We start from the raw sequence: 26,167 nt of genomic DNA on the forward strand, positions 1-26,167 counted from the left end.
TTCCATTTGGTAATAATAGTTATATTAAATGTTATGGATTTTTTAAAATAAATTGTAAGAAACATGTTTGCCTTAGTTCAATGGAGTAAGTGCCATCAGTTCACGTTCCTGGTAGAGTTGTCCAGCACCTTCCACATCTTGTTGTCCATCTGTTAACATCACCTTTAGTTGCCCCTGTATCCTGTATTTATGTTGTTGTTTGTTTTTTTGCACATTTTTCTTTGTTTGTTTGTTTTTGTTTGTTTGTTTGTTTGTTTGTTTGTTTGTTTGTTTGTTTGTTTGTTTGTTTGTTTGTTTGTTTGTTTGTTTGTTTGTTTGTTTGTTTTTAATATGTAAGATGTTACCTTGTCGTACAGTATTGTTAAATACCTATTCAGGGTTAATTCTAATTTTTTCTGGACCCTTCATGTTAGAATTAACCAAGTTCTGCTGCAGTAGATTTATTCATTGCAAAAAAACACTCTTTAAGAAGTTGTGCTTTGTTGTGTCATCTCTTGAAGCAATTCATTGAGATAGATGGTGAAAGAAAAATTTCTTAGCTACAAGAAAAGGATGAGAAACGTTAAATTCTAGGTGTAAGTGGTGGTGGTGATTTTTGTTTTAAGAGGAAGTACAACTAGGTAAGGTGTAAGATTCATCTCCAAAGATAATAGGCAACTTGTGCTTTTGGGATGTTCAGACCTGCAAGAGGTGATGCTGACACAGATTAATTTGATAAGATAATCAGCTATGTGGGGAGTGACACAGAAAGGAACATGATTGTAGTGGATGATCTCAGATTGACTAAGGTGATGTAAATGACAGAAAGCATGACCAACAAATGGCAAATAATTTAATTTAAGGACAGCTGAATCAGAAAGAGAAGGAACCAACTGGTGGGAAGAATATTCAAGATGTGGTGCTGATAAAACCAGTAGAGCTCTATAGAGAGACCAAAGTGGTAAATGGTATAAGTGATCACGAACCTATTTTTGTCGTAGTTATAAATAAATGTGACAGAAAGGAAGGTTTTAAAAGTAGGACTATTTGGCAGTACTATATTGTTGACAAGAGAAGCATGAGGTAGATTTTGAGAAGTGATTATGATCGGTGGAAAGTTGTAAATAAAAATGTAAACAGCCTATGGGATGGGTTTATAGCAGTTGTTGAGTAATGGTAAAACAGGTATGTAGCTTTAAAGGTGGTGAGGAATGGTAAAGACCCACTACATTAACAGAGAAATAAAGTGATTAAGAAGGAGGTACAGGTCAGAAAAAAAAAGAGTAAGGGATACTCATGGAAGTAAGAAGAGACTGAAGGAACTTACCAGGAAACTGAATTTAGCAATGACATCAACTAAGAATAATATGATAGCAAGTGTTGTATGAATTTTAGCAAAAATTTTCAGTTTTAGTTTAATTCATTGCATTTTGTAAATACAGTAGAATTCCATTAGTCCGGCATCTGACAGTCTGGAACGCCCGATGGTCTGGCACCATTCCAGGATTTTTTAAATGTTATTATCTCTTAATAATGATCTCTCATGAACAATTTGATGCATTGTTTGTCGAAACCATTGGAAGTGTATTTTTTATTATTTCAAAGTTAATAGTGCAAATGTATCTCATACAGTCCAGTTGTTATGCACTGACTTACTTAAATATCTCTATCTCTGGAAATATTCAGTCTAGAAGGCTATGTGCTACACTGAGTACTGGAAAGCCAACCATATGATAAAAAAACAGATTTCAAAAATCGAATGTATGGGCCACATACAAAAACGGATGGGAACATGCCTTCAAAAATTGAAGCGCACAGAAGGAAAAGAGAAGTTGTAGATGGAAAGACGCTAAATGGTAAACAAAGACTTAAAGATAAAAACAACGAACTCCAGCATTATTATGGGATGGCAATAAGAAACAACACGTTTGAAAAAAGGAGTGTGTTATTAAACTAATGATTCGCTGATCAGCATTTTACTTCAAAACGCCGTGTTACAGCTGTTTTCGCTGTACACCTTAACCTATATCGTAGTAAGAGGTACCACCCAATAGTCCGGCATTTTCGGTTATCCGGCACCGGGCCGGTCCTGAACGTGCCGGACTATCAGACTTCTACTGTATTTCTAGCTATACACAGCAGCCTTCACTAGTCGTAAAAAAGGAGCATTTTGATTAAAACTTATTTTCGTTTTACAAAGCCAGAATCAGGAATGAAAAGTGACGATGATAGTGAGGTGGAAGAAAAACAAGAAGAAATTGTGTCAGTGAAGCAGGGGCTAAATGAGCTTGAATGGATGAAAAATTTGTGTGTCCTGCTCGACTGCAAGTATGGTGATAACACGATGGAACCATTTAACAGGCTTTATTCTCTTTTTGAGAATATCGCATTTAAGAAGACGTGCCAAATTTACACGCACAAAGATTAATGATTACTTCACAAAACTGTAATGTTTGTAAAGGATGTAAAATCACTTGTAATATTTCCCACAGAAATATTTATACAGAAGTGAATTAGAATAATCAAAATAAAGATATATATTGCCTATGTTTTAAGGTTCTTAGCCGTTAAAATGTTTGGTTATTTTTTACAAACTTGTTTCAGCAGACACCTCCCATAAGGGACATTTTTCCTCGGAATCGACAGTGTCCGCAGAAGACAGGTTTGACTGTATTACACACAAGCTAAGACAAGCCATAACGTTGGTGAATAATTGTACAAAGAAAATTATTTTCTCTTTCTTGAAGATAGGTTTGTGTTTTCATGCAGTTACTTACTTTGATTAAATCATAGCCCTCCATGTCAACAGCTATTGTAAGGGCAGGATCTCCTTGGAATTGCGTTGAGACAATTAGTGATAATTGCTTAGCGTCTGGCTCTGCTTTTGGTAGTAATCCCCACTCAATGCAGTTGGTGCTAATAAAATTAAATAAATACAATTGAATTTAAAGAGAACATTTTGAAAGAGTAGATTGTTGATTTATGAAGGATGGAATTCAAATGTCCCTACATATTCTACAGAAACTATAAATATGAGAACTTGCATTTTATACCTAAAATGACTTCATTTTTTATGTATTTTTGTCATATGTGAAAAGAATTCTGTAAAAAAAAGTATGAATTAGCATAATCAAGTAACATAAATCATTGATAGTGTGAAGCAGTTCTCATGTACCGGTATTTCCATGAAAGTTAAGAATGAATTTATATTTTCTTTACTATTTGTAGCGACAGTCAGATTGTTAATATTAAAATTCATAAACTTCATGAAAAGGGCAATCATGCTAACATTTTAGGCTAAGATAGAAACTAGGAGATATTAAAAAAAGGAGGAAGGAGTGGTAGATTTAGAGTTCTAAAATGAGAAACCCAGCCACCATGACTGTGACTGTTCTAATTTAATTCTTTTTTTCTTCTGACAGTGCAGAGCAAAGTCTTTACATAATGTAAAGAGCACCTGTAGTTCACCTCTTCACTTTGCAAAAAACCCAATAGGTATAATATTTATTAATCTGGGCCATAAAAGCATCGATCTACACATTATAAGATGATGGTAAGTTTAAGATGTAGTTTTTACCACAAATTACTTGCATTCAGAAACTTGTACCTTGTGTTGATATCAAACTGCAGAAGGTATGTCCAACTGTTTTTTTTTTAATTTTTTTTATTTATTTTAATATACCTTAGTTTGTAAGACAAGATATATGGAGTCCATACGATATGTAATGAAAACTTACCATATTTCTCTGTTGTATTTGTAGCTGACAATGAAATTTATTAAAGTAAAAAAACTCAAGTTCCAGAAATTGAGTAATTTGTGGTAAAAACTCTATCTCAAACTTTTGATAATGATTAAATACTACTATACATCTCTGTTACAACCATTAAATATTAGAAGATGATATTTGCACTTCAGTTTTGCTTTCTGACTGTATTTTGAGTATAATGGAATTGCCTAGTTCACTCTCGAAGACTAGTAGTTTGAGCGCTGTGGTGTTGGTGGTTATTGTTTTAAGAGGAAGTATAATTGGGCAACCATCCACTCTTAATTCTAATCAAAGGGAAAAATGGGAAAGGTTATACACTTTAAAGAATAAGGGTATCAGCAAAAGAAAGAGATGGGCCACGAAGTGCATGAAAGTGAGACACCCTAGGATTTACAAACCTAATGCTAGCAGGGTCAGAAAAGAACAAGAACTGACCAAAGAAGGTCAGGTAGGAAAGTAAGAGACTGAGCACTCTAAGGGATAAGAGTCTAAAATGAAAATCAGTAACTGGATGCAGCATGTTGTATTCGTGAATGTGAATGAAATATTTTCTCACTCTAACAGTTCCAGTAAGTTAGTGGGTTCCATTCTTTTTTACTTATTTTACTGTTTGTTTTACATCACACTGTTTCAGACAAGTCTCACAACAAATTTTTTTGAGAGCCAATATGATTGCTAGAATCTTGGAGGGGTTAAGGAAAAAGGAATTAATGCATCACAGCCCAGAAAAGTACCGTACCTTTTTTAGTAAATTAGTCATCCTGTCTTAGGCATCTGTACACTTGGATATTGCCTGGTGATAGAGTCAGGAACCAGATTAATTTCTTCTTGGTGAGACAACATTGGAAGACATCTGTTCTAGATTGTAAGACCTTTCCTGGAGCGGAATGTGGCAGCGACCACAATCTGTTGTCCATGCAAATACAGTTAAAATTAAAAGTCATCAAGATAAGAGCAAGACAGTTTAGACTCACTAACCAGGAATCTCTTGCATGCTTCGGACAATTTCTACGGCCAAAGCTCCCAGATTTGCTACTAAAGGAAGAAGAATCACCTTGTCAGATGTGGGACAGAATGAAAGAGATTGTCTCATCATCTCTCCCAGAGCCAGCTAGGAGGACACTGAGTGCAAAACATCCCTGGATATCAAACAAGACTCTGGAACTGACTGAAGAAAGAAGTAGTCTGAAGAAACATGGTATCCAATCCATTCAGGATGAAATTAGGTATAGGATCCTGTGTAGAGAGATACAGTGTAATTGTAGGAATGATAAATCACAGTTCATCCACAGTGTTTGCGAGGAAATAGAACAAATCCAGAACCAAAATCAAACAAAGGATCTCTTTAACAAAATCAATAGCATTACTTCGTCAATTTAAACCACACACATGGGTTATGGAAGACAAGAATGGACGCCTAATTGGAGGTAGAAAATAAGCGCTATAGAGGTGGAAACTGTGAAAAGCTGTACTCTGGAAAAAATGATGATGTAGCAGTCCAGCAACCAGGAGGGCCTTCTGCATTGGAAGCTTCCATTCTACAAAGCAAACTCAAGAATGCCATTAACCATTTGAAAAGAAACAAGTCCCCTGGACTTGATGGTATTTCTGGAGAGATGCTTTAAAAAAATGGGTGAAGAAGGCTTGTACGTGATGCACTCATTGTGTAATAGGATATGGATGATGAGAGAATGGCCAAAAGATTGGACAAGCTCTATCTTATACCCTTGCACAAGAAAGGGTCAGTCAGGAAGTGTTCCAATGATCATACAATTGCTCTGATATCTCGTGCAAGTAAGATTTTATTGTACATCATAAACCAGCGCCTCAAGTCTTACATAATGCCTCACATATCTATTGAGCAAGCAGGATTTGTTGTAGGAAAAGGAACAGATTTTTAATTTGAGGCAAATAATTGAAAAATCTTGTGAGTTCTGTGTTCCTGTGCTAATATGCTTCCTTGACTACAAGAAAGCTTTTGATTGTGTTGTCTGGAATAAACTATGGCAGGTTCTTGGTGAATTTGGCATTCAACAACATCTAATATCACAACTGAAAAGTCTCAGGGTGTCCAGCAGGGCTGCATATTATCACCTATTCTATATAACATCTATGCTGAATATGTGATGAAGAAAGCCCTCAATGAGTGGACTGGAGGCATATCAAATGGTGGACGAAAAATCAGTAACCTGCACTTTGCTGATGACACTACTCTCCTTGCCAGCAGTGACGATGAACTTGCAGAATTACTAGCAAGGGTAAAAGATGCAAGTTTAGAATATGGGCTAGAGATCAACCTGATCAAGTCCAAACTAATCGTAATTGACAGAGTGGCACAGATCCAGCCGACAGGTCAATTAAGGGAACTGGAAATGGTAAATGACTTTATATACCTTGGATCTACAATCTGTGATACTGGAAGTTTTGACAAAGAGATTAGGAGATGTATCACCTTAGGGCATGTTGCCATGAGCAAACTCACAAAAATATGGCAGAGCAGAGCAATAACAAACAGTACAAAGATTAGACTAGATGATTCTCTTGTGTTCTCTGTCTTCCTTTATAGTTCCGAGACCTGGACCCTCAAGGCAAAAGATAAGTACCGTATCGATGCTTTTCAGATGTGGTGTTGGAGAAGGATGCTCCGTGTACCTTGGACAGAAAGAAGAACTAATGCATCTATTATTCAAGAACTGAATATCTCTGAACGTCTCTCTTCTCGTGTCATAAGGAGATTTGTCCAATTCTTCGGACATATTGTAAGACGGGATAGCGAAAATCTGGAGAAGTGTATCATGGAAGCCAAAGTTGTTGGCAGAAAACCACGAGGAAGGATATCGAGCAGGTGGATTGATCAAGTTCTGCGCACCACTGGTCTGACTCTTCAGCAGGCTTTAAGAGAAGCAGAACATCGTCAAAGTTGGCACCGCTTAATCAAGAATAGTGTGTGAAGTCAAATGGGGTCACAACGCTCAGCAATAAGTTACATAACTCATGATGATAAAGTCATCCTGTCTTAGAATTGAAAACCCCCAGTTTGCACATGGCACCCTTCCAAAACAAGGGAAACAATCAACCAATCATGTGCAGAATTTCACTAGGGCAGCGTTCACATCTTCGTAGATGAGGGTGGAACATTCTCACATCCTCTAACACAGACAGAACACCAGCAACATGGATTCTACCCGCATCATTCCCACACGCTCTGATATTCGTCAAACGCCAGAAACAAGGGTTCCATTCATCACCATTCTACTGCGCAGAACCAAGATTCCATTTTCTTCATAATAATAATAATGATAATAATTAAAATGAACAGCAGAACAAAGATCCCCCCCCTTTACTCATGGAACTCCAGAGATAATTTTATATGCATTTCATAAACTGGTACCGTTACGGTTTTTGATACATCTAACTTTTAATGTTCAATGACTTGGAGACCATTTATGTGTTTCTATGACCCTAGTATCCGTAGGTTAAGATTAATCATAGTTTTTTAAATTATCTTTTCCTGGCGAGCTTTTATAGTTTGTGATTTCATTTTCCTGTAAATTTTTTTAAATTATATAGTCAGGGCTTAAGAAACTCTTATACTGTTGGCATATTTCGAAATATGTAATTGTACAGTCTATGGAAGCTAAATAAATGAATGAATGAAAACTGTTCTTTTTAAATAATTTTCTTTGGTTGTGTCATTCATAAAGTAAGCGACTGTAAGTTCCCTTCCATACGCCAGACGAAGCTGCACCCAGAGATGGGAGTAGTCGATTCAATACTTGTGCTTGTGATATTTGTGGGAAAACTTTTAAGCCTGTTCCCAATCACATCAGTAAAGCTTATCCAGATACTTATTTGAATATAGTTTAAAAATATAACAGCTCAATTCAAAGCTTGCGTAGTGTAGACGAGGGTAGTCGGCTACATGACAAAGTTCCTGATGTATTGAAAATTTGTAGTAACCCTCCACCTTCTGTATTGGAAGATAAATTAACTGTTATGAAGGAATTTGAGAGAAAATTTACAGCCATAATAAGTAATAGTGATATTGTGTCTTTTGAATCAGCATGTATTTAGCTAACAGAATTCTTGGCTAAATCTATCAGTACACTCCTAGATCCAAAACATCCTGCTGTTTATTATTTTGCTATTTGCTTTACATTGCACTGACACAGGTAGGTCTTTTGGCGATGATGGGATAGGAAATGTTTAGGAGGGGGAAGGAAGCGGCCGTGGCCTTAATTAAGGTACAGCCCCGGTATTTGCCTGGTGTGAAAATGGGAAAACACGGAAAACCATCTTCAGGGCTGCCGACAGTGAGGTTCGAACCCACTATCTCCAGGATGCAAGCCCACAGCTGCGCAGCCCTATCCACACAGCCAACTCGCCCGGTACAGTTCATTATTACAATGCAAGAAAGAATGAGAAGGCGGGTCGTACTACAGCTTATTCAAAGTCTGAACAAGAGGAATAGGGAGAAAAGAAGGAGAAAATACCAAATACAAACTACATTACTGGAAAAAACATAAAAACAAGGTAATTTTATTCATAAGCAATGTGACAGATAGTTCATCATTGCAGAAGTATATGAGGTTTGTTTTTTAAGAAAGGACGGTTTGAAAATAACTACACAATGAAAGATGATTTTCAAACACCACATTTACTTGGAGATTCTACATACGTTACTCTATTTTTCAACATAGCCACCAAGTTTGTTTAAACACTTAACATATCTTACAACTAAATTTTGAATACCCTCTTTATAGAAACTTGCCGCCTGCTCCAATAACCAATAGTTTACGGCTGTCAGGAAAGGCATTTGAGAGAGCTGTTATTGTGAAACGTCTGTCCTCACGAATCTTCGCTTCAACTGAAGCCACCAAATCGTCTGTGATCAGAGATGGACGACCGGAGCGGGTCTCTTCATGGACGTTATCACAGCCATCTTTGAAGTCTCGTACTCACGCACTTTGCCTTCACTCATAGCATTAACACCGTACACTTCACAAATCTGTCAGTGAATGTCTGCAGCAGACAGTTCCTTGCCAACAAAAACAATATCACTGACCGAACCTCGCACGGGGCAGGCAAGTCGATAATCTTGAATACTTGAGCAAGCACAGAACAGAACCGTACAGGTTAGCAACAGAGCTGCAACTGAGCACCTTTGTTCCTGAGGCATGCCGGCACATGACACACATGATCGTTATGACGTGCATGCGAACTACTAGTGTCTACAACAAAACAGCCCTTTTTTTTTAAAACATGCCTCGTATGATTACGAATTCAGAACAAATGAAACACACATGTCACAGTAAAGGGTGCCCAAACAGTTGCACCAATACATAATGTACCCCCTTCTGACAGCAATGCAAGCATTTATTCACAAATATAAACTATCGTAAAGGTGCCGAGTGGCATCATGCAAAGGATTGTCCCAAGCATCTTGCACCTTTTGATGCAATTCGACAATGGTTCTTACAGATTCTGGAGAATGCATAAGTTCCTACTTCATCATGTTCCATATGTGTTAAATTGGCGAGAGATCCAGTAATCATGCCGGCCAGGGCAGTTATTGCAGAGCATGTTGCTTTGCAGCAGCTGTATGTGGACGTGCATTGTCCTGCTGAAAAAGCACATCACCTTTCTGTCAAAGAAATGGCAGTAGCATGGAGTCAACAACCTGCGCAGTATACTGGGCACTGATTATATTACCCTGCAGAAACACCAACTGTGACTGCAAGTTGTAACTGATGGCCCCCCACACACCATGAAGCCTGGGGTGGAACCTGGGTGTCATGAACGAATGCACTCTGGAATACGCTGCTCACCACGTCTGCGCCGTACATATGTACGTCCATCACTTGTATACAGACAGAACCTACTCTCGTCACTGAAGACAATACAGCGCCATTCTCCTCTCCGGTCAACTCTTTCACAACACCAGAGTAGCCGTGCTTGGCGATGTCTTGGTGTCAGTAGTAGTCTGGCAAGAGGCATATGTGATCGTAATCTTGCTGTAAGTCGACAGTTCCCAATAGTCGTTAGTGACACAGCAAGTGCAACATGTGACCGGATTTTGTTCCTAGATGATGTTCAGTCAGCCACCGCTGCTCGCACATTGTGTCAATCTTGACATGTGTCTGTACTACACGGACGTCCGGAGCCTGGCCAGCGGGTGTGGGAATGTTCCACAGACCATTGCTGAGAGCAGTGACACACCACCGATACATTGTGCCCAACATGTGCAGCAATCTGTCGATACGTCCATCCAGCTTCCCACAGGCCCACAATGCGACCCTGTTCAAATGGCTGCAGTTGTTCAACAGGAGCACATACTCGCTGGCGATGCATGGTTATAACCTAGAATGAATGTTGCTTACACTGTTCACCTCTAACCTCAGCACAGTTACTGCCTGCAGAGTCAAAACAGAGTGCACACAGACAGGCCTCCTGAGTGCCATCCGATCGCCAATGTCTGTGACAAATGAATCACCAACATAACGATCCCTCAGTATGCACATAACCCTGGTGCCACTGAACACAGTCCTTGAGGATGTTGCATGTTTTTTTATTCCCATAGTGTAGCACAGTATCATTATTTTAATCAAAACCATAAAGTTGTTTGCAATGTTATTAAATACCAAACTGCTGAGCAATGTAAAATTTCCATTTCCTCAGTTTTTGGGCATTACCAAAACGTATTTGGAAACGAAAATTCGTTAACATACCTCCAGTCTTCAGACCCAATATTTACTGAAGAGGATATTGAGATTAATAACTCTGAAATAAATTCAGCTCTTGCCAGAGTAAGACCTGCAGCTGGTCCAGACAGTGTTATTGTTAGAGCTCTGAAAGAGTTGAAGACAACAAGTGTACTGTGCCTCTTGGTGAAATCTATGCTTAAATTCAAGAAATGCCCAGAAGTATTGAAAACAACTAGGACAATACTTATTCACAAGGGAGAGTGTGATGAGAAGATACATCTAACTGGAGACCTATTTCCATATTTTCAACAATCAGACTTATTATTGAAAAAGCCATTGATACATAATTACGAGTATTCTTAACATTTTCAGCACATCAGAGAAGTTTTATCACACTTCATGGTACCCATGTGAATACCTTGATTATTATTGGCTGCCTCTGGAGTGTAAAACCTAAAGGACAAAACTGCTGTCTTATATTCCTCAATGTTTCTAAGGCTTATCAAACAAGGAATAAAAATACACACTATTATTCCTTGTTTAATTGAGTGTTTTTTTACAGGTATGTTATAGTGTAATATTTATATTGATATTGTGTGTTTGACAGCCTGAAAAGCTTTTAAGTAAGATTTAACTGAGTCAACACTGGAAAGTATGGCTTTCTTCTTACCAAAACATATGGAGTGAGGGTATATGATGCTGCTGATGGTGATTTGTCCATAGGATGGGGAAGTAAATCATTCATACCTCCTCCGATGAGGTTGACATCAGGAAGGGCACCTGGTCATAAAAAACTTGCTACGAAGATTGATCTCACTTCATACCCAACCCCACAGAGAAAAGGTAAAAGGGTTTGATATACAAATTTAGCAGGAATGTATCCACAGTGCATCAGTGTTGGCAACAATGATCATGAGAAGGCACCATCTCAAGAAGTCTGCGGTCCGGCCGCACACAGGCCATTATGGAGAGGCCGCCATATTCGCTGCATGGCTTTGGTTGATCCTACTGCATCTGCAGCAGCCATTAAAAATTCAGTTGGCACCAGAGTGATGCAGCAAACTGTAACAAATCGACTACTTGAGGGAGAGCTTCGAGCCAGGCATGCTGTAGTGTTCATGCCACCAAGATGAATAGAATACCAAGTGTGAGCACTCCGCTCTCTTAACATTGTAGTTGGTGGTCCTGCCGGAGCATGGCGCTGCAGTCTCAACGAACCAGCTGCAATAACACGTGCACCAAATTGTTGGCGAAGGTGTAGCGAGCGCGCATGAAGTCGTGGTGATAATTTTAACGCCTATTTGTTTGTTTTAATATTTTCTGAAAGTCCGTGTTAGTATCTATGCAGTGCTTTGTGTGTGCAATCAACTAGTTTTCTATTATTTCGAGAAAATGTTGTACTGTTTCGTTCCTGTTTGTAAATCGGGTTACGGAAGGAAGCATGATGGTTAGAGCCCGAATTTCCATGCACTATCAAATCTCAAAATATGTATGCATTCATGCATGATCATATGCACAATAAACTGGAAAATATACACTATCAAAATTCAATTTCTTTTGAAACATTGTACAACAACTAATTTTTACAAACTGTCTTGATTTGAACTAATCCATTTATCTGTCAGCACATTCTTAAGCACAGAAAATGACCTTTCTTCGTTGCAAGAAGTGATAGGTGCATACTTAATTGAAGATGTTTGGGACAAAGTGAAGTCAAATTGTACTGGTACGTCTTTGCATTTCACCACAATACGTCTTTTATGAGCTTGACAAATTCCAAATCAGGATTTGAATGGATCACTTTATTCAGCTTATCTCTAGCTGCCACAGCTACTTCTCTGTGCAATGATTGCAAATGCTGATGATGTCTTCAATAACTGCTAATGATTGCCTGCTGTGATAACAAAGAGGTGTGACGAGTGAGAGTTCCGGGTAGGAAATTCCAGAATAACAACGGAAGAGGGTTCAGTGCAAAACCAAGGTTTGTAAGGTACTATCTCAGTAACGCGGCATCACAGAAGTGTGATACAAGTTTTGTTTTGTTCGTCTAACATAGACAAAAAATGAGCTGTCATTTAGTAGTGCACAATTTACGGTTCAATTTATAACTGGAACACCCTTATTCCTAAGAATTACAGAGATCAACGTTGGGCCTTCCGGCTTACGTCAATGTTTAGTGCAACAGATAAGAAAGTGCTTGGTTAATTTGTTTGTATGATCTCTAGAGTATGTACTAACTTTGGATGTCAGGAACACATTCTCTCCGTCTCTCAATAATAGACATACTGTATAACGTGGAAAAGAGGTCCCAAATTTTGACCAACAGGCATAAAAGGCACTATAATGCAAGTTAACATTATATATGCACCAAAGTCAGAAGAAAAGTCACATCATGCAATATAAAACTATTAAATCCAAAATCTTCAAAATATGCCATATGCATGAATTTTCTCCTAAAAAGGCCAAAACATGCAAACATGCAGGGAAAAAGAACAGTTATTTGGAATCAGTAAGTCATAAAAGAAATATTTGCAAAGTTTGTGCAGTGTAACTAGCTTATTTAAAAACATGCATTTGCATGGAAATCCGGGCTCTAGTGATGGTAGGCGATTTTTTACACCGCCAAAAGAAAATAATCTGTTTGCAAAGTGGGCTAGAGTTATTCAGGTGAAAGATAAGCAATTGTCGGCTAAAAGCAGAATATACAAAGACCTGTGTTTTTCGCCAGATTTAATTATAAAGGTGGACTGTTTCATTGTAAATGGTGAAAACATTGAACTTCCTCATGTGAGGTGGAAAATAAAACCAGGAGCGGTGCCTCATATATTTCAAAATTTACCTAAATACCTATTCACTGAGGTAAAATAGCAAAAGGCACCCAGTAGGAAAAGGAGTGAGGACAGTATCAAGAGGATAAGGAACAAGAATCATGAAGTGAGTGAAGCAATGATGACAACAGTAGGCGGTGAAGTTCAAGTTCAAGGTCAGCCTAGTTGTAGTCAAATTCAGGGTCAGTCTAGTTCTCTTGCCGATGCCAAAAAGAGAAAATCGTCTCTCAAAAGGTGACTAAAGAATGCAACTCGTAATTTAATGTGAGCTAAATGCAGTCTTTCCTCAGCCAAAGCTAGAATTAATTTCCTACAGGGGCTAATAAAGAACACAGAATTTCAATTTAAAGTGTAAATTTTTTAGTACGAAGCAGAAAATTATTATAGATACTATGTTGAAGAAATGCCAAGTAAAATCTCCAATGGTATGAGGTACAGTAGTGATTTTCTTTTAGAGGGTTTATTACTTAGAATAAAATCACCTAAAGGATATAGGCACTGTCTGCGGCATAATTTGTTTCCTCTTCCCTCACAAAGCCATTTGAGGAAACTCTGCAAAGGACTTACATGTCCCTATGGTGTAAATCCTCATTGCATAAGTGCTATTTCAGATTATTTTAAGGATGAAATGGACGAGAATAAATGGTAAGGGATAGTTATATTCGATGAGGTTAAACTAAGAGAAGAGATTCAATTTAATGGTTCTTCACTTAAAGTAGATGGCTTTGTCGATTTAGGTGAACTAACGCCAGATTGTCAAATACGTCAGGTGGCAAATTATGTTTATGCCTCTTTTACAGAACTGGGTGCAACCTATCTCCATTTATGCAAGCAGAAATGCTATTCCAGAAGATATCCTTGCTAAAATTTGAACTCAGGTTATAATGCAGCTAGAAACGGCTGGGGTAAGGGTGGTAGGTTTCACGTGTGATGGTAGCCAGTCATATAATAAAGCTTGGAATTCTTTAGGAAATGGTGGGTAGAAAAATCAAGCACAATGTTATATTCTGCATCCAGCTTATGTAAAATGGAAGATCTGGTCTTTTTCAGATTTTGTGCATATATTGAAATGTATAAGGAACTTTTTCCATGATAAAGTAGGACTATCTTACAAAGGCAAAAATATAAACTTTGACTTTTATGGGGAATTGTTTAAGGAAGATCTCTGTGGTTAAGCAGGACTTAGAGCTTGCCTCAAGCTGACAAGAGCTCATTTAGATCCTTCCTCCTTTCAAAGAATCAATGCTAGGCTAGCATTCCAACTATTCAGTGATAGTGTCGCCAAGGGACTAAAATTTTATCGAGAAATGGGACTGACGGGATTTGTAAGCAGTGAGGACACTGAGGCATTTACGAGTAACTTCAACAATGTTTCTGATGCACTCAATGCATTCATACCTTCTACGGCTCTCTATAAAACTCATCATCCCACACAACTATCCTCACTTTTCTTCAAGCAATAAATCTGCAGATAACACGTTTGCCTTTCAGGACCATGGAATCCTTAATGGTAACACTTCAAAGTACGTTAGAGATGAGTGAGTGGCTCTGGGAAAGAGGTTATGCATATGTATTGACAGGAAAACTCACTCAGGATCCTTTGGAGCGACACTTTGGAATTTATAAAAAAATTTTTTCCCAGCTCATTTGGGACAAATATTTCAGGTTCCCTATGGGAATCAACATCTATATCAACTTTGGAATCATGCGTTTGCTCAGTTCGGATGACAATCCATCCACGATAGATTTTCTTCATTTGCATTTACTACAATGTCTCTACGTTCCTGTAAAGCAGGCACTATCACCTGAAGGAAACTGTGAGTCTTAAAGGGAATTAGTGCTGATGTCCTTTGTAAATCATATGCGAATGTGGGGCTGGGACGTGCAAGTGCGCAATGAGATGATAAAAATGTCAGTGGAAACTTCCATAAAAGAATCGTTATTCAAGACAGTTTAAATATTGAAGATTGGGAAAGTGCTGTGTCAGAGTTGAGCCCCGTCCCCGATACTTCGATTGAAAAGTGTTTATTTTATCATGTGGCTGAGTATGTTGTTAGGCTATCCTCTAAATTTATCAAGTCTATATCCTGTGTTCATTTTCTCCGTCATGAAACTGGAAGTTGTTTTTCATTTCTTAAGGAAATTAAAGATTACGGATCCGGAAGTGGCATGAGGTTTCTAACACGTCCGTCTAAAAGTGTGTGTGACATTCTTTTTCAGACTGAAAGGAAAATTAATGAAAAGCTGAGCTTGTCTAGGTCGATGTGGGGTGATATATTTTACGAGTATCTTGACTCGATTGAGGCGATTTCAGTTGTGCCATCAGGAGCTGGCTGTTGTATTGAACTCACTTTGGACATTATTCCAGAACTGGTCTACCACTATTTAAAGTGCCGATTCTTCTTTAGAGTGAGAGAAATCCGCAGAGAACTGCAAGCTCGACAATCTGCTAAGTCTACTCGTAAACTATTGAAAGTGGCCTAAAACTAGTCTCGGTGAATAATTTACTACATTTAATTTATTTGAGAAAAGTATCAGTGTTATTTACAATCTGGTGTATGTTTAATGTGCTCTGTTTAAAAAGTATTCTTTAAGTATGTAAAACACAATATTGCTTTCGCTTTTCGTAATGTTTCATTTTATTTCATGTGTTCTCTTATTAAAGTTCAAAGATATTTCTTTCTGGGGACTGAGAATATTATTTATAACTCTCTGACAGTATAAATCGTGTTGTAATTGATTATTTGCATATCAATGTAACTTCCATTAAATCAGCTGACCGTGTAGCATAGGTGCTAGGCTCCACCAGCGCCGCTCTGTGGGAGTGTGCTTGAACTCAGTGAGTGATCTCACTAGGTATTCTATTCGTCATGATGGCACGAACCCCAAATTACTGCCATCTGTGACTTCAGAGGTGTCAAGCTAGAGCTCATTGGAGGGCGGAGTGGAGATCTGTAGTGTTCTCAGATGAGAGATGTTTCTGTCTTGGTGCTAGTGATGGCTATAGTTTGATAAGGAGGAGGCCAGGTGAGCTCTTGGAACCAAGCTGTCTGTGGCATCGACACATTGGATATACAGCAGGTGTTTGGTCTAGGGAGTGATTTCTTTTGACAGCAGGAGAACTCTCGTTATCCCAAGAAACTTGACAGCAGATTTGTACATCAGACTAATGATTGAACCCGTTTTACTGCCATTCATTCGCAGTATTCAAGAGGGATTTTTTCGGTAACATAATGTTCGTCCTCATACCACTGCTGTCACCTGATGTGCTCTACAGAGTATTGACCGGTTGCCTTGGCCTACAAGATAACCAGACCTTCCGCCCATTATGCATGTATGGGACATTATGCGATGAAAAATCTAGCGTCATCCAATACCAGCATTAACCGTTGCTGATTTGACTGACCAAGTGGAACAGGCATGGAACTCCACCCAAAATGACGTACGGCACCTGTATGACACAATGCATGAATGTTTGCATGCTTACATTCAAAGTCATGGTGGCTACAGCTACAGAGGTTATTAATGTACCACCATGTCACATGTCCTCTCGCACATACTTGAACCTATGACCTGGAAACTTTAATCAAATAAATATGATAGCTAGACAATTGCTTAGCCTTGCATTTCTCTAAACTAATGTCTTCTTTGTGTTGGGATGTTATTTTCCGCCAGTGTATGTATATAACCATGCAAGGCAACTTATATACTGATGTTCTGCACTTTGAATGTGGTTACTGGTATTTTCTGAAGAATGTATCTATCTTCCTTGAGACATTCTTTTTATCACATAACATTTTATAAATATCGACACATGTGTAATTAAAATTGACCTTACTGATTGAGATTGATTTAAGGGTTTGTAATGACAGATGAGTTTTGTGACTTGTCTATAAACTATTCATGAGTGAATACACTGGTTTGGTTCTGGGTAAACAAAGAAGAAATCCAACCTGTTTAAAAATATTTGAATATGACATTATTGATATTAAAATAGGAAATTATTTCCAACCTGCATTTAACTGGTGAAGTTCTTTTAGGAATCCAATTTACCAGCATTCCTGATGACACATACTGTTTAACACTCTGAATACAGTGTCCGAGTATTGCTCGGGTTCCCTTATTTACTGCCGTATACAAGGCCCGATCAGAGCTCGGGCTTTGTTTTCTTAACTATATCATCACATGCTGGAAAATATGTCTCTGTCTCTTCTGGTAAACATGAATGACAGCATCACAGTTCTGCATACACCTGCTGAGAGCACTGATCCTTGCTGGATAGAATACAAATGCTTGTCTTGAAGAGAAGCAAGGATGTGTTTCGCGTGCTTTGTTTTCCCGCTTATTCCAACGATGGTGTCATGGTGTCTTGAATCTCTCAGCGATAGATTATATTAGACATGTTTGTGAAATTAATAACTGGCTCGATAGAAGGCAATTCGGTTTTAGGAAAGGTTATTCCACTGAAGCTCAACTTGTAGGATTCCAGCAAGATATAGCAGATATCTTGGATTCTGGAGGTCAAATGGACTGTATCGCGATTGACCTGTCTAAAGCATTTGATAGGGTGGATCATGGGAGACTACTGGCAAAAATGAGTGCAATTGGACTAGACAAAAGAGTGACTGAAGGGGTTGCTATATTTCTAGAAAATAGATCTCAGAGAATTAGAGTAGGTGAAGCTTTATCTGACCCTGTAATAGTTAAGAGGGGAATTCCTCAAGGCAGTATTATCGGACCTTTATGTTTTCTTATATATATAAATGATATGAGCAAAGGAGTGGAATCGGAGGTAAGGCTTTTTGCGAATGATGTTATTCTCTATAGAGTGATAAATAAGTTACAAGATTGTGAGCAACTGCAACATGACCTCGAAAATGTTGTGAGATGGACAGCAAGCAATGGTATGTTGATAAACGGGGCTAAAAATCAGGTTGTGAGTTTCACAAATAGGAAAAGTCCTGTCAGTTTTAATTACTGCGTTGATGGGGTGAAAGTTCCTTTTGGGGATCATTGTAAATATCTAGGTGTTAATATAAGGAAAGCTTCATTGGGGTAATCACATAAATGGGATTGTAAATAAAGGGTACAGATCTCTGCACATGGTTATGAGGGTGTTTAGGGGTTGTAGTAAGGATGTAAAGGACAGGGTATATACATCTCTGGTAAGACCCCAACTAGTGTATGGTTCCAGTGTATGGGACCCTTGTTAGGATTTCTTGATTCGAGAACTGGAAATAATCCAAAGAAAAGCGGCTTGATTTATTCTGGGTGATTTCAGACAAAAGAGTAGCATTACAAAAATGTTGCAACATTTGGACTGGGAAGACTTGGGAGAAAGGAGACGAGCTACTTCACTAAGTGGTATGTTCTGAGCTGACAGTGGAGAGATGGCATGGAATTACATCAGTAGACAAAATGAGTTTGAGTGGTGTCTTTAAAAGTAGGTCAGATCACAATATGAAGATAAAGTTGGAATTCAAGAGGACAAACAGGGGCAAATATTCATTTATAGGAAGGGGAGTTAGGGATTGGAACAACTTACCAAGGGAGATGTTCAATAAATTTCCAATTTCTTTGAAATCATTTAGGAAAAGGCTAGGAAAGCAACAGATAGGGAATCTGCCACCTGGGCGACTGCCCTAAATGCAGATCAGTATTGATTGATTGATTGATAGAAACCCTAATAATCTGAATCACACCTTTTTCTTGCATATGAGCATAGTAATATTAATGTAACAATGTTAGATGTAAATATGAAAAAAATAATTACAAACATGAATTGAAATAAATAAAAATCTCAATAACTTGATATATATATATATATTGGCCCTCTTTTATATTTCAGTGTCAAAAATCAAAGAACTAAATGAGTTCAGTGCTGAGCCAGATTAATTATAGTTTTGGCTACAACAAGAATAATTCAATTATCTCAAAAAATGTTGAAATTATAAAGCCTCAAAACATGGCTAAAATGCTCAGTAAACAGCAGTTAACACATTACAAATATTACAGGGAAGTCAGAAGTCACCATACGTCTTTTCTCATGGGTTGAGAATTTTCATTGTAGTCAGACAAAAGACAGTCACAATCAAGTTGGGCAGTTTTCATTGTAATGGCAGACACACTCCACCTGCGTTTTTACATCCTCCCAACAGAAATCAACATAGGTCATTAAAATGATGTCAGTAGGAATGTTGCAATTAAAATCAATATCAATATTATATGAAATAATAATGAAAAAGCACACATTTTCTCACTTTTACCGAATAGTATTATGCTGCTGATCTAACAGTCCAAAGTTCCAGAGCTGGAATGACCAGGCCACAGACAGCCGTGAACACTCCTCTGCCATTATTCCTTCAAGTGTGCACACTTCTCATTCCAATCAATAGCTCACTGTAGGGATTGAATAGCTGGAATACTATGACGAGGAGCTGCAAGAGTCAGTCGATTGTTTCAACAGTGATCCCAATGAGATACATCCACTCCATCAAAAAACAGTAATTAAAACTGAGAACCCTTTTCCTCTTGGTGAAACTTACAACCTGACTTTACCATCATACCATTATCTGCTGTCCATCTCACAACACCCGTAAAGGTCTTTTTTGCAGTCACACATAATCCTGTAGCTTATTTAGTACTCTGTACAGAATAACAACCAAGGTATAAAAGTCAGATATGGCTTCAATGGAGGACAGTTCAATCTGGCTAGACTTTGTTGCCAAAAATTCACTATGATTACCTCCATTACAGAATTGCAATATGAAGATGATAATGCAGCACCTGGTCCCACACCTGACTTCCTCTTAAAACAATAACCACCACTGCGATCATTTTGGTCTCTCCATTAATGTTTAGAAAACCAAAGTGCTTGCGCACCTGCACCTCGGTCAAAGCTTCCAGCTATCAATATCTCCATTGCAGATACTACATCAGAGCAGGTCAACCAATTTTTATATCCATGTGATGATGAAAAGAGCGCTGCTAGATAGAGATGAATAGTTGTATCGACAAAGCATTGCCTTTAGGAAAAGACTGAATGAATCCTATCAACAAATGCTAATGGCTCACAAGATGTGGGTGGGAGAAATGCTGCTGCCCACTCAGCATTTGGATTTTTATCCCGTTATGTTTTCAGTGCATATAATACCAAGATCATGGTTTACCGATCTATTGTCATCATCACCATCATCATTCCGTGTCCGGTCAGAATTTCCAAACCTTAGCAACTCCAATGGCCTCGATCAGGTCCTGTGTAGTGCAGAGTTGTTCTAGTACAGGACAGATGAGCAGGTGGTTCAGATCTTGTGTTACACCACACTCGCAGGATGCATCTCCATCAGCTGGAAGTATGCCCCATTTTTGCATGTTGGTCTTGCAAAGAGGGACGCCCACCCTAAGATGATTAAGTGGTCTTCAAATAGGGTAGGGCAGGTCATTTCCTGGAGGCAGCTCTTCCTTTGAAGGGGTATCAGACGGCAGCATGCCCTTCCACCTGGTGATGCGGTTAGACTCTGATGTTCCTACCAGTGGTTGAGTCCTGGTGATGAAGCTCTTGTCTATACGATGAAGCTCTTTCTCGACTTCAGTCGACAGACTACAGCCTGGTGATCATGCAGTGGATGGCGAGAATTATTAGTCTGCTTCGTCCTCTCTGCATCAGCAGCAACAGCCCTTCTGATAGGGGGGGGATTACCGGTCAACACAGAAGTAATCTATTGTCATAACAACACTGCTTTATGGTTGTGAAACTTGGACCCTCTACTGTAGAGATATCAAAAAGCTAGAGAGCTTCCATCTGTAAAAATTTATTAGATCCATCTTGAACATCAAGTAGGAGGAACATCTCACGAACCTTGTGATTCTTGAGAAAGCATAAGCATTGAGGCCACCATCATTGGCCATTGTCTCAGATGGATAGGGAACGTCCGTCGCGTGCATGGTACCAGGCTTCCTCGTAGGTGTGTAGGGTGGACTCTGTTCTGGCATTAGACTTCATGGAGTCCCTTTGAGGCATTTCAAGGACCAGCTAAAGGATACTATGAAAGTGGCTGGAATCAACACTCAAACTGAGAATTGTACACTTTGGTGCCATGCTGTTTCTACATCAGTTACTGTGTTTGAAGAGGAACAACGTAGATGCAAAGAGGCTAAATGTCAAGCACAGAAGCTCTGTTGAGATTAGCCCCGCCCTCTCCCAGATATTCCATGTGATCTGTGTGGACTTACGTTTCATGTCAAGATTGGGCTACTAAGTCATATGAAATATATTCACAAAGCATTGCAAGTGTTCAAATATAAAATGCTGAAGAATATATATACTCAAATATGAGTTGAAACCGCCGTCGCCAACAGAACATCACCTGCTAAAGCTTTATCTGTGATGCCAGTTCCTTTCTCCAATAATATTGCCTTGCAGGACCCTCCTCTTAATCATTATTGCATCAAATAATACTTCACCTGCTCTAACTTGAGTTCCATTTTCTTAGAAATTTAGCTGCCCATCCAACCACCTTTGTCTAGTCCAGTAGCCCATATTTTCATCAATAGTCACTCATGATCTACCCTTTTAAAAGCATTGGATAGGTCAATAGTGATGCAGTCCATTTGACCACAGGAATCTAAAATATTTGTTATATCATGCTGTAATCCTCGCAAGTTGAGCCTCACTGGATAAACCTTTCCTAAATCCAAACTGCCTTCTATCAAACCAGTTAGAAATTTTACAAATGTGTGTTGAGATTATTGTTTTAAGAGGAAGTACAATTAGCCAATCATCCTCTATTAAAACTAATCAAAGGAAAAATGGGCTAAAAGAGGTCTGACACTTCAAAGAATGAAAGTAGCAAAAGAAAGGCCACAAAGCGTGTGAAAATGAAGGACTCCCTAGGTCTCGCAAACTGTTGGGGTCAAAAAAGAACAAAGGAGTTGACCAAGGGAGGTCTGATAGGAAAGATTAAAGTGAGGAGCCTGACACAAGTAAGTGGAAGCAATGCCAGACTCAGCTAGGGGAACCGCCATGGTTAGCCAAACCCTGCTCCCGAGTTCAGAGCTTTTGGTCATCCATTTAGTTGCCTCTTATGGTAGGCAGGAGGCACTGTGGGTACATTTTACTACACCTATTCACCGGGAGTTGACCACGGAATAACAGATAGGAAGGAAAGTAGCCCCAGAGAGGTTTCAGAAATGGAAGATCAATAGTGAAGTCCAATTTCGTTATGAGACAGAGTATGGTAAAAGCAATTTGCAAAATAGGAATGATGTGCTAATGACATTTATTGATTTAGAAAAGGCATATAATTTGATACCCAGAACAAAATTTGTAAAAATCTGTTGTAGAAAAGTATCAGATAAGAACAACAAAACTGATAGAAGCAATGTAACATTTTTTACTGCTTCATTTGTATTTAGATGGTGCACTGTTACCTTTTCTGCCTGTAAGTCTTTATCCCCTGTGGGTTGGGGCAGTAGCGTAACACCCACGTTATCCCCTGCCTGTCGTAAGAGGAAACTAAAAGGGGCCCCAGGGGCTCGGAAGCGTGGGTTGGCAACCACGGGACCCTTAGCTGAGTCCTGGCATTGCTCCCACTTATGCCAGGCTCGTCACTTTCATCTGTCCTATCCGACCTCCCTTGGTCAACTCTTGTTCTTTTCCGACCCCAACAGTATTAGAGCACTCGAGGCCTAGGGAGCCTTTCATTTTCACGCCCTTCTTGGCTCTTTCCTTCCTTTGACCGATACCTTCATTGTTCGAACTGTCGGGTCCCTTCCATTTTTTCTCTCTGATTAGTGTTATATAGAGTATGGCTGCCTAGTTGTACTTCCTCTTAAAACAATAATCATCACCACCACCACCATCATCACCACCTGTTTTCACATAGGAGGTTGGTTGGATCCAAAATGGCACTACAAAAGATAATGCAGTTATAGAACAGCAAAAACTGATGGCACCATCATAATGAGGAGCACAAGGCTTAATGAGGAGTGAGGTAGTTTGCCATTGCTTTCCTCGCTAGTTCAGAAAATGCTATTACTGTACTGTATGTCTGGCTCTATGAGTAGCGCCTCTCATAACAACTTCCTTCACTTATTAGTCATGCTCCAAATGTCATTACTCAGTACCAACCATACCTCTACAACTTCGATACTGTCACAGTCATAATTAGACTTTGGTGGGAGCTACATTTTGCTCTCTGCCTTTGCTGGTGAAACCTAGTGTTTACAGAGCACATTGTCTTCTGGTATGGGCTAGAAGACAATTTTTTACTTTTATTGATCTGTCTCAGTCTCATCGCTGGCTTAGACAATGTGAAATTGACTGATTTATGAGCAATGCTATTTATGCCATTTCTTACGCAGCTAGTCCCTGTTATGAATTGTGTAAAAACGATGCTCATAGGGTTAAATGGTGTGTGTATATCAGTAGCCTTGGCAGGCTGATACAGTAGAAGTCCGACAGTCCGGCACGTTCGGGACCGGCCCGGTGCCGGATTATCGAAAATGCCGGACAATCGGGCGGTACCTCTTACTACGATATAGGTTAAGGCGTACAGCGAAAACAGCTGTAACATGGCATTTTGCAGTAAAATGTTGATCAACAGAATCATTAGTTTAATAACACTCCTCTTTTCAAATGTGTTGTTTCTTATTGCCATTCCATAATTATGCCAGAGTTCATTGATGTTTTTATCTGTAAGTCTTCCTTTAACATTTACAGTAGAGTCTTTCCATCTACAACTTCTCTTTTCCTTCTGTGCGCTTCAATTTTTGAAGGCATGTTCCCATCCGATTTTGAACGTGGCCCATACGTTCAATTTTTGAAATCTGTCTTTTTTCATATGGTTGGCTTTCCAGTACTCAGTATAGCACACAGCCTTCTAGGCTGAATATTTCCACAGATACTGTAGAGATAATTAAGTAAGTCAATGCATAATAAATGGATTGTATCAGATACATTTGCACTATTATGAAATAGTCCGCCTCTGTGGTGTGGTGGTTAGTGTGATTAGCTGCCACCCCCGGAGGCCCGGGTTTGATTCCCGGCTCTGCCACGAAATTTGAAAAGTGGTACGAGGGCTGGAACGGGGTCCACTCAGCCTCAGGAGGTCAACTGAGTAGAGATGGGTTCGATTCCCACCTCAGCCATCCTGGAAGTGGTTCTCCGGCAAATGCCGGGATGGTACCTAACTTAAGGCCACGGTCGCTTCCTTCCCTCTTCCTTGTCTATTCCTTCCAATCTTCCCATCCCCCCTCCCCCCCGCAAGGCCCCTGTTCAGCATAGCAGGTGAGGCCGCCTGGGTGAGGTACTGGTCATCCTCCCCAGTTGTATCCCCGACCCAGAGTCTGAAACTCCAGGACACTGCCCATGAGGTGGTAGAGGTGGGATCCCTCGCTGAGTCCGAGGGAAAAACCAACCCTGGAGGGTAAACAGATTAAGAAGAAGAAGAAGAAGAAGAACTTTGAAACAATAAAAAATACACTCGATTGGTTTCGGCAAATAATGCATCAAATTGTTCATGAGAGATCATTATTAAGAGATAACAACATTTAAAAAATCCTGGAATGGTGCCGGACCATCGGGCGTTCTGGACTGTTGGATGCCGGACTAATGGAATTCTACTGTATGTAATAGCAAATTCTGGCCCAATTAGGAAAGCAACATGAAACTACCTCACTCCTTATCCCTTATATGCCACTTCAGTGACACGTAGGCCATCTATGACAGAGACAGATGAAATAAATAATTTTAAAAGAAAATCAGTCAATAATCATTGATCTGCATTTAGGGCAGCTGTCCAGGTGGAAGATTCCCTATCCATTGTTTACCTAGTCTTTTCTTAAATTATTTTGAAGTTGGAAATTTATCGAACATTTCCCTTGATAAATATTTGAATCCCTAATTCCTCCTCCTGTAAATGAATATTTGCCCCAATTTGTCCGTTTGAATTCCAACTTTATTTTCATACTATGATCTTTGCTACCTTTAAAATCTCCGCTCAAGCTTACTTATTTGTCTACTAATGTCATTCCATGCCGTCTTTCCATTGACAGCTCAGAACATACCGCTTGGTCGAGCAGCTTGTCTCGTTACTGCCAGGTCTTCCCAGCACAAGTTTGCAACATTTTTATAACACTGCTTTTTTGTTGGAAATCACCCAGAACAAACCGTGCTGCTTTTCTTTGGACCTTTTTCAAGTTCTTGTATAAAGTAATCCTGATGTGGATAATATTCACTGAAACCATACTCTAATTGACGTCTTGTTGCGAGCACCGATTCGCAACACGTCCTTCCGTGGGAAATTATGGGGCGAGTGCATCGAACGGGATTCGATCGTGACCTCCCAGTCAGAAATCCCTAATACTCATGAGTAATTTAAGTGTAATATATAAAAGGAAGATACAGCAAGAAACAGTGGAAGTGAATGAGTAAGTGTAATAGAATATCAGTGCAGTGAATAAGTGCAGAATTGTAATTATGATTAAAAGCATTTCTTAAAGCTAGTCCCAACTTGGAACATTTCAGTGAGCTGAGAATGAGGCAAACTTGTGCAATCAGAATATTGGTCAGAGAAACAAGTAAACAGACTACAAGGTCATAGTTAGAAGCTTTTAGAGGGTGGACCAGGAAAAGCAAACCTGTTGTTGGTAACATAGCAAGGTGCCCTGTAAAAATAAGAATGCATGCTGTGGTGCAATAATTCTTTCTAGAAAGAATCTCTGGAAGGTCACCAGTACATCCATGAGATGGGTGGGACCACACTTGAAGTAACCAATAGGAAACTAACAGATCAGTAATGTGAGGGAACATAGTAGTAGGGGATGACTTGTTCCAGAAGCTCAGAGAAATGATAAAGGGGGGTGACAAGGGAGCCTCTTGGTCATTGGT

The 26,167-nt window shown here is 39.2% G+C and overlaps 1 protein-coding gene across 1 annotated transcript in view; it reads right to left on the reverse strand.

Moving 5' to 3' along the window:
• The window catches only part of Rsph9 (Radial spoke head protein 9), a 93,920-nt gene that overhangs the window by 47,132 nt on the left and 20,621 nt on the right, over positions 1–26,167 (reverse strand). The window contains exon 3 of the mRNA XM_067153412.2: positions 2,763–2,895. Coding sequence (XP_067009513.2) covers positions 2,763–2,895 — 133 coding nt within the window. The remainder of the gene's footprint in view (positions 1–2,762; positions 2,896–26,167) is intronic.

This window comes from Anabrus simplex, chromosome 9, assembly GCF_040414725.1.
Source record: "Anabrus simplex isolate iqAnaSimp1 chromosome 9, ASM4041472v1, whole genome shotgun sequence".
Lineage (NCBI taxonomy): Eukaryota > Metazoa > Arthropoda > Insecta > Orthoptera > Tettigoniidae > Anabrus > Anabrus simplex.